Here is a 9,582-nt window from a genome sequence, read left to right as displayed (position 1 = left end):
GGGGGGCACCGGGGGGGCCGCCCCGGCCGTGGCTCCTCCCGCGGCCGCCCGGCCCCTCCCCGCCCGCCGGGCCGGCGCTATTTAAGCGGGGCCGGGGCGGGGAGCGGCAGCGCCGAGCGCCGCACGGAGCCGGTCCGAGCCGCGGCCCCCGCCCGGGTACGGCCGGGACCCCCGGCCCCCCCGCTGCCGCCCGGCCCTCAGCCCCTCTCTCCTCCCCGCAGCCGCCGCCCGGCCCGGCCCCGCCATGAGAGCCCCGGCGCCGGCCGCGCTGGGTTGCGTCAGCTTCGTGGTGCTGTGTCTGCTGGAGCTGCCCCACGGCCTGCCCCACGGCCGCGCGCCCACGCGCAGGTGAGCCCGCGCGCTGCCCGCGCCCCTGCCCGGGCCACAGCCCCCGATGGGACCCAGCTGCCCCAAGCCCCCGTGGGCCCAGCCCCGCAGCTCTGCCCTGCGTGGGGGGCTCCGCGCGCACCGGCGTGACGGGCAGCCCGTGTCCGTCTGTCCCGCCGGCCGCGGCTCGGGGTCTCTCGGGGTTCAGGCAGGGCCCAGCCTGGCAGCACGTCCGTCTGTCCCGCCGTCCCCCCGCACGGCCCCGCGCCGAAGCCCCTCGTGTGGGTTGTGGGCAGGTTCCCGGGGGACGGTGCCCTGGGGAGTGGACGCAGGCGTCTGTGCTGGGGGCTGCATGGAGAGGGTGGGCCGGGGGTCCCCCGTGGTCCCCAGCCCTGTCTGCGCTGTCTGTCCCGGGCCTGTCCCTGCGGCGCTGGCGGGGAGCCGGGGTGAGGGGTCCCGAGGGAATGGGGGAGCGGGGCTGGGAGGGGGCAGGATGAGGCCAGGGCCGCGGGGGGCCGGGGGGGCACGGGGGCCAGGGTGGTACCTGTGCGGTGCGTGCGCACGGGGCAGGCGGGGTGCGCGGGTGTGCGAGGGTTGGACGAGGTTTTGCTGCGCACCGTGACGGAGAGCACGCGTGTGCAAGAGCTGCCGGTGTGCGTGTGCCAAGGTGTGCGTGGCCGCACGCGTGTGCGGGGCTGCGGGGGCTGGCGGTGCCAGGACCTCCTGTCCAGCCCTCCCGCTGCAGGAGCGCCTCGGGTCGGGGCTGAACCTCCCGTGCGGGTGTGCGTGCGGGCGCGGGTGCCCAGGCTCTGCGGGCGCGGGTGCGCGTGCCCAGGCTCTGCGCGTGTGCGTGTTGGTGCTTGAGGAGCGGGTCTGGGCCGTGCCCGGCGCCGTGGGAAGCCTGCGTCTGGCTCCGGAGGGATCTGCGAGCGGCTCCTGCCTGGCGCCGCAGGCAGCCGTCAGCGCAGCTCCTGGGGCGTGGGGGGGCCCTGCCGGGGCCATGTGTGGGGGCACGTCCCGCTATGTGGGGATGGATGGGGGGCCGGGGCGCCCTGGGCACCGGCTGGGAAGCTCCGGGCACGGCTCTGTTGGCCGTGGCGTGGGGGTCCCCAGGACAGGGGGCCACAGGCATGGGGGTCCCGGGGCCAGGAGCTCTGTGCCACAGTGGGGGATGTCCTCAGGCCGGACCCCGCCGCACAGGCGCCCGGGGCCCAGGTGTGGGTGCCCGCAACTGGGGAGCGTGGGTGCCGGCTCTGTGCCGGTGCGAAGGCCATGGGAAGAGAGGGGCAGCAGGCAGGGGAAGCTGGAGGGGGCTGGGAGCGGCATGGGAACCGCTTGTGGGAGCTGGGGGCTGCGGGCAGGTGCCGGTGTAGCCAGCGGCAGCCCCGGTGTCGGTGGGCGCCCCGTGGCGTGTTCAGCGTTCCCGTGCAAAGCCCTGGGACCAGGCACGGAAGCGGGAGCGGCAGCAATCCCGTGGGATCCCACGCGCAGCCAAATGCACCAGGAGCTCGGCCGGGGCGCACGCGTGCCGTGCCAGGGCCCGCTGGGGCGAAGCCGGGGCAGAAGCCAATCGCGGTGAGGGAGGGGAACTCCACAGCCGGCAGCCATCCCGTGGGACACCGGCAAAGGGGCTTCTTGGCTTGGGGGGCTGGCAGGGCTTTTTGGCTTGGGAGTGCTTGGCAGGTGTGGGGCCGGCAGTGCTGGAGCTGCCTGGGAGAGAGCCACCGGGAAAGTCCCGTGTGCCATGGCCCGGGCAGCACCGGGACGGGAAGGCCGAGGCTGCCGGTGTTTCCGGGCACCGGCTGCCTCCTGTAAACATGTCCCGGGACGGGAAGGGGCGGCAGGAGCTCGCCAGCCCCCCCGGTGCTTCCCGTCTCTGCAGGGCTGCAGGAATTTGGCCTCTGGCCCCGCTCCCGCGGCTCACGGCCAAGTGGTGTCCGGCCTCAACCTGGCCGTGCCGGGATGAGCCCTCTGGCACCCGGGCAGCCCCGGGGCGGGGGGTCGGTGCGGTGCGAGTCCGGGGCCGCGTGTGTGTGCCGGGACGCCTGTGCCTGCAGCGGGGTCACGCCATGGGTGTGCACGCCTGCTGGGCTGCGGGCGTGCGGTGTGAGCGTATGTGTGCGTGTGTGTGTGCGCGCACACCGGGGCGTGGGCGCACCTGCCTGTGTGCAGGGGCTATAGAGGGAGTGTGTATGCGTGCGCGTGCTGGGACACGCGTGTGCCTGCGTGTGTACAGGGGTCACGGCGTGCATGTCTGCACGCACACCAGGCCGTGGGCGTACCTCTGCGTGTACAGGGGTTAGAGGAGTGAGCGTACACGCGTGTGCGCGTGCTGGGACACGCATGTGCCCGTGTGTGTACAGGGGTTACCGTGTGCGTTCACGGGTGCTGAAGGGGCTGTGCACGCAGGGACATGCGTGTGCAGGGGGGCAGTGGGTTCTGGCGTGCGTGGCCGTGCGCAGGCAGGGCCAGTGCGGGCAGCGGAGGGGGTCCCGCCACGGCGCACGGCACCCCTGCAGCCACGGTGCCGCGGATTCCTCCCGTGTGTCACCGGCTCCTCTGCGGGGGGATGCCAGTCCTGGCTGCGCTGGAGCTGGCAGTGCCGGGGGGGCCCCGTTTGCACCCCCCAGGGGGGTCCTGGGAGGGGGGCAGCAGGGGCAGCGCCCCCGGGAGCGCGGGGCCCCCACGCAGCTCCGGCCGGCGCCTGCACTTGTGGGACGGCAGTGCGCTCGGTGTGGGGCTGGTGGGGGAGCGTGGCAGGGTCGCCAGCCGCGGTCACACGGTGCGGTGGGGGGCCGGGGGGCCCCTCTGCCCAAGGAGCCCAGCGGGGGGACAGGGGAGGGGGCGGCCGGGGGCTGCAGCCCCGGCTGTGGCAGGCAGCTCATGCCAGCCACGCCGCCGCGCGTCACGCCGGAGCGTGGAGTACGTGTGTGGCTGCAGGTAGCAGCTCCCCTTCCCTGGCTGCCTCCTCCTCCTCCTCCTCCTCCTCCTCCTCCCGGCCCTGGGCAGAGCGGCGCAGCGCGGCCGGGGGTGCAGGCGAGGTGCCCCGGCTCCTGGCTGGGCTGGGGGGGCTGGCCGAGCCCCACCGTGGCACCTCCGGCGTGGCGCGGCCAGCCCCCCTTTACCCCTGCTGCCACGGTGCCACGCGGCCTGCCCTGCCCCGGCCCGGGGTGCCGCGGCTCTGCCCGCCGCCGCCTGCCGCGCGCTTGCCCCCTCCTGCTGACTCCGCTGCCGCTCTCTTGCAGGGACCCCCCGGACCGGAGACCCTCGCCGGCCCCGCTCCTCGGGGATCACCCGGGACCGCAGCCCCCCGCTCTGCTGCAGCCCGCTGGTGGCTCTCGGCACAGGTCGCTCGTCCCGCGCCACGGCCCGAAGCTCGTCCCGCGCCACGGACCCCGGCTCGCCCCCCGGCACGGTGCCCGCCTGGCCCCCCGGCACAGACTGCTCATCCCACGGCACCGCCCAAGGCTCGTCCCCCGGCACGGTGCCCGCCTGATCCCCCGGCACGGTGCCCACCCGGCCCCCCGGCTCGCGCGGGGCCGCCGGCACGCGCCGGGGCGGCTGCAGCACGCGCAGCTGCTGCGGGTGGGCTGCGTGCTGGGCACCTGCCAGGTGCAGAACCTGAGCCACCGCCTCTGGCAGCTGATGGGCCAGTCGGGCCGCCAGGACTCGTCCCCCATGAACCCCAACAGCCCCCACAGCTACGGGTGAGGGGGGGGCGCCGCACCGGACTGCCTGGCCCCGCGCCCCTCGCCCTGCCCCGCGGGACCCCCCACTAAAGCGCTTCCAGAGTCGGACGCGGCTGGGCCCCCTCTGCACCTTTCTGGGGGTGGTGGGTGCCCCCCGGCCACGGCCCTGCCAGGGACACCGGGCCCGCGGGAGCATCCCCATGGAGGGGCTCCCGCCCGAGCGCCAGCCGGAGCCCCGTGGAGCGGAGAGGACGGTGGCCCGCGGTGGCCCGGCTGGCCGGGGCTGACGGTGGGTCCAAGGGGCGGCGGGGGATCCTGCTGAGCGCGGCAGCGCCGGCGCCTTGTGCAAGAGCGCGGGGCCGAGCCCCTGGCCCCGCTCCCGCCTGACTCAGCAGCTCGGCGCCCTGCCGCGGCACGCACGGCCACGGGTGGGGCGAGCCCCACTGCAGCACCCCCCTGCACCCCCTGGCACCCCCCTCACCCCCCACCCCAGACCCTCCTGTGCCTGTTGGGGGCAGCACAGCTATGGGGGTGGGGGTCCTGCAGGGTGCAGGGACCCCGCTGCAGCCCAGTCCCCCGGCCGGGGTCGGGGCATGGGGCAGCCCCCCCACGCCTTCCCCATTCAGGGTTCCTCGGGGGGTCCCTTCCTGGGGCAGAAGCTGGGGGGCCCCGGGGGGTCCTGTCCTCCCCAGGGGGGATGCTGTCCCCTTGCCCTTCCCCCCTGCCTCCGCCCCGTACCGCCTGTGGCGAGACGGGGGCCGGGTGCTGGTGGGCGGCCAGCCCCTCCCGACCATGGGGGGCAGGGGAAGGGCCCCCCCGGTGCACAGACGGGAAGGGCTCTGTGGGGGCTGGGATGGGGGTCGCGGCCACCGGGGGACCCCAGGAATCCCTGTCACCCCATGCCGTGACACCCCGGCAGAGCTGTCACCCCCGTGGCCTGGCGGGACGGGGGTGTGCGGCTCCGGCACCACGGCGGGTGCCCCCCCACCCCCCTTCCTACGCTGCCCCTCAGCCCTGGTGTGGGGACGGACAGTTGAGGGGGGTCAGATCCAGCCCCCCAGGGGGAGGGCAGGGACCCCAGCCCATTGCAGCTTGATCCTTCCTGCCAGGAGCACCCTCCTCCATCCCGGGAGGAGCCCCCTCCCCCCCAGGGAGCACCCTCATCCCTGCCATGAGCATCCTTGTGCCCTCCCCGACCCCCCCCCCCCCGCAGCACCCTCATCCCTCCTGGGAACAACTCATCAGGCCCCCAGGAACCGCTTCCTTCCCCCTTCGGCACAGCCGAGCACCCCTTCACCCCCCCATCCCTTGGGTGTCCCCAGGCTGCAGAGGGGCCGCGCTGCGCCCCGTGGGTGCCTGGGCCAGATCCTGCCCCACAGCGGCACCAGGGCGGGGCATTCCACTTCTCTTTTTCAAGGGAAAATCCGATTTTGTGCAGAATAAAGCGTGCGAGGAGGGGCTGCGTCTGGTGCCGGGTCGAGCGGCGTTCCCACGGGAATCGGGCAGGGAGCGGGTGGGGGGGCGTGAGGGGCTGCCGTGGGCAGGGCATGGGCACCCAGCTCCCACGGTCACTGGTGACAGAAGGCGACCGGCACCGGCTGCTCCCAGCAGCGAGTGCAGGAGCAGCCGCGCAGCGCCCGGCCCCATGGTAGCAGCAACACTGCCTGGCACCCACAGCCGCGGCACGGCCAGTGGGGCTGGGCAGGAGCAGATGGGGGCCGGGGGAGGGGGAGGAAGCAAATGAGACGCACGTCGGGGGCTCTGTGGGAGGCTGCAGGGGCCGTGCTGGGGGGCTGCGCCCCCGGTACAGCGGCTGCTGGGCACGGCAAGGCCGCCCAGGGCCCCTGCCCGCGGGTGCTGTGCCCGCTGCTGCCCGCTCCTGCCTCCGCCCTGGCACGCAGCAACCGCAGGGCAGCACGAGCGACCCGGCCACGGCACCGCGCTGCTTCAGCGCACGCAGGCGCGCGTCACCCTGCGCACGGGCGCGCGTCCCGGCCGGACTTCGTGGCCTCCGGGAGGGGACGTGCCCGGCCGCGGTGCCCCGCCAGCCGCCCGGGCGGCTGGTGGCCGGGGTCTCGCTCCGCACGCTCTCAATGCCGGCTGTTGCTAAACGTTCTGCACGGCGCGGGGGCTGCCGGTGCCCGTCCCGCCCGGACGTGGGTCCTGTGGGAGCGCTCGCGGTCCCAGGGCCATCGGTGGCCGGACGACGATTGCCGCACTGGGGTGGTGACCTCCACAGTCCCCGGCCCCCCCAGCCCCTCCACTTCGCCTGCCCACGGCCCTGCCCGGCGCGCCAGCCCCGACACCCCTTCGCTGGCTCCCTCGCTGCTGCCCGCAGCCCCTCACCGTGCCGTCGGGGCGCTGGGTCCGGCCCCAGTCCCTGTGTCCTGGCAGGGGGTTGTGCCGTGGCCTCGTCCTGCAGGGTCACTGTGGCTGGTGCTGGCAGCGGGGTGGGGGTGTTCCTTTGCCCCCGTGAGGAGCCCGGTAGCCGGGGGCCACCATCAGCTGCTGGCAGGGCTGCCCGTGGCCGGAGCTCCCCAGCTCGAGGGCCGGAGTTGGGGGTCCCCAGCTCTGGCGGCTGCAGTGTGGGGCACCCCCGCTCAGGGGCCAGGCTCCCCGCCAGCCCCTGCCCACCCTCGGGGAGCAGCATCCCCCCGGCCAGTGCCGGGGCTCAAACATTAACCGGGGGCAGGTTAACTGGTCACCGATTGCCCCCGCGCCGGCTGGCGCAGGCTGGGCCGCCCCCACGCCGGCCCCCGCGGGGATAAAGCTGGGGGTCCCGGCAGCACCCCAGAGCCGCGCGCCCACCGACCCTCGCCACGGCCGGCATGAGGAGCCTCCGGGCGGTGAGTACGGGCAGGCGGGACCCAGCGCCCCACGCCTCGGGGTCAGACCCGTCTGCATCACTCCACGTGTCGGGGTCAGAGCCCTGCGTGTCGCCCCACACCTCGGGGTCAGAGCCCACTTGCGTCTCCCCACGCGTGGGGGTGCAGGTCCCCCAGGCGCACACGGACCGCACGTGCAGTCTCCCCGTTGCTGGGGCCATGGGGCACGGCCCCACAGAATTGCCCCCGGTGGGGTCTGTGCCGACAGGCAGCGACCCTCGGGGACGCCCCAGCTCTGCACGGGGCGGGGGCCCACACAGCTCAGCACCGGGGCTGTCACCTTCTGGGGGGCTCGGAGATCCCCCAGGACCCTCGGTGACGTCCTCCCTGCGGGGGTCTGCCAGCCCCACGTGGGACCCAGCCCCGTGGGGACAGCACCCCAAGCAGGTCCCAGCCCCTCTATGTCCCTGCCCCACTGGGGGGCCCAGCCCCATGGGGCACGAGTGAACCTCGGCAGCTCCGCCCGGCGCGCCGCGCCGCACGCCAGCGGGACGCCCCTCGCCCCGCGCCGGGGACAGGGCAGCAGGGCGGCACTGCGGGACACTGCGCGGCGCGGCGACGCCGCACGTTCCGGGCTTCCCTTCGCCTGTGCCCTGGCCTCGGCCTCCACGGCACGCGTTGCCCCCGGCGCTGCCGCTCGCTGCCCCGCGCTGCCGGGCCGGGGGCAGGATGCGGCCCCACTGACCGGGCCCGGCCTCTCTCGCCGCAGGGAGCCGAGCCCTCCGAGGGGCCCGAGCCTGGCAAGGCCAAGTCCGAGTACCGAAACTACACGGTGAGCCCGGCGGGGCACGTCGCGCTGCCCTTGGGACGGGCAGTGACCCCGTGGCAGCGGGGGGTCCCCAGCCCCAGGCAGGGCCTTGGGGGGTCCTGCGGCACGAGGCCACGCTGGGGGGGTCCAGCTGCACACCACCGGCCGTGCCGGGGGTCTCATCCTGCTGCTGGGAGAGGCCGGAGGAGTTCTGCTGCCCCGGGCCGGGGGGGACGCCGGGGGGCTCTCCCCAGCCCATCGGAGCCCCCCAAAGCCTGACGCTGCGCTGCAGGAGGGGAAGCTGCTGGACCGTGTCTACAGCACCTACCTGCTGATGCACACCCACCAGACCGTCGACTTCGTCCGGAAGAAGGTGCGAGACCCCCCCGGGCTGGCCCGGCCCACCTGGGGTGCACCCGCAGCGGGGGCGATGCCGCAGCCCCCCACCCCGCTCGGGGGGCCCCGCTGGGGGGGACCTCGCCTGCTCAGGGGGTCCCCGCTCCCCACACGGCTCTGGGGAGGGTCCCCGGGGGCTTGGGGGTGGCAGCGGAGGCTGGGGGGTGGCCGTCCCTAGTGCCCGCCGCGCCCCCAGAGCGCCGAGTACGGGGCCTGCTCCCTGCGCAAGATGAGCGTCATGGAGGCGCTGGAGCTGCTGGACCAGCTGGTGGACGAGTCGGACCCGGACGTGGATTTCCCCAACTCCTACCACGCCTACCAAACCGCCGAGGGCATCCGCCGGGCCCACCCCGACAAAGGCAGGGCCGCAGCCCCCCCGCCGGCGCGGAGCCCCCGTGGGGCCACGTCCCGCAGCGGGGTGACGGCCCCGCTCGCCCCCAGACTGGTTCCACCTCGTGGGGTTGCTACACGACCTGGGGAAGGTCCTGGCGCTGTTCGGGGAGCCCCAGGTGAGTGGGCCGGTGGGGGGGGGCAGGCCGGCGGACAGGGGACCCCCCCGGGCCAACGGGACGCCTGTCGCACCCCTCCGCAGTGGGCCGTGGTGGGGGACACCTTCCCCGTGGGCTGCAAGGTGCAGAAGTCCGTGGTCTTCAGGGACTCCACCTTCCATGACAACCCCGACACCAGAGACCCTCTGTACAGGTGAGGCCGGACCCCCAGGCAGGGTGCTGTGGGATGCCGTGCCCCATGGCCCCTGCCGCAGCCGGGGAAGGGGCTGGGGCGTGGGGAGGGGTCCAGCCCTGAGCCCCCGACCCGGCTCCATCCCCAGCACTGAGTACGGGATGTACCAGCCCCGCTGCGGCCTGGAGAACGTGCTCATGTCCTGGGGACACGATGGTAAGGGCCGGGGGCCCCGCCTCGGGGCAGGGCCCTTCACCCCCAAACCGATGGGCCCGGGGCAGCAGCCCCCTTTGCTGGGGGATTCGGGCCTGGAGCCCTTCGCATGGGGCAGGGGGGCTGCAGGCCTGGGGGCAGCGGCTCTTGGGGCACCCTGCCGCACGGGGGTCCAGCCCCGCACGCCCCCCTCTCTCCCCAGAGTACATGTACAGAGTCATGAAGTTCAACGGCTTCACCCTGCCCAAGGAGGTAAGGGCTGGGGGGGCCGACAGCCCGAAGGCTGTGGGGCAGGGACCCCCGTGGGCACGCCGGGCTGGGCTGGCACGTCCCCGCCCCCCCAGGCTTTCTACATGGTCCGCTTCCACTCCTTCTACCCCTGGCACGCGCACGGGGACTACCTGCACCTCTGCTCCGAGGAGGACCTCCGCATGCTGCCATGGGTCAGGGAGCTCAAGTGCGTGCTGGGGGGCCGGGGGGGCTCGGCCGAGGCCGCGAGCAGCCCCCGGCCCTGACCAGCCCTCGCTCCCGCAGCAAGTTCGACCTCTACACCAAGCAGGAGGAGCTGCCCGACGTGCAGCAGCTCCGGGGCTACTACCAGGCCCTGATCGACAAGTACTGCCCCGGGCAGCTCTGCTGGTGA

The 9,582-nt window shown here is 75.0% G+C and overlaps 1 protein-coding gene across 1 annotated transcript; it reads left to right on the top strand.

Annotated features, from left to right (window-relative positions):
- Window positions 1-6,844: 6,844 nt before the first annotated feature.
- MIOX (myo-inositol oxygenase) lies at window positions 6,845-9,582 on the top strand (the record flags this gene model as incomplete). The annotated part of the gene is made up of 10 exons (XM_082006798.1): window positions 6,845-6,862; window positions 7,611-7,673; window positions 7,942-8,022; window positions 8,242-8,404; window positions 8,487-8,554; window positions 8,638-8,747; window positions 8,875-8,942; window positions 9,142-9,191; window positions 9,284-9,396; window positions 9,474-9,582. The coding sequence occupies 10 exons, from the start codon at window positions 6,845-6,847 to the stop codon at window positions 9,580-9,582; spliced, it is 843 nt and encodes a 280-aa protein (XP_081862924.1).

This window comes from Phaethon aethereus, assembly GCF_964289735.1.
Source record: "Phaethon aethereus genome assembly, chromosome: 1".
Classification (NCBI taxonomy): domain Eukaryota; kingdom Metazoa; phylum Chordata; class Aves; order Phaethontiformes; family Phaethontidae; genus Phaethon; species Phaethon aethereus.
This window is presented reverse-complemented; position numbering and strand designations above follow the sequence as displayed.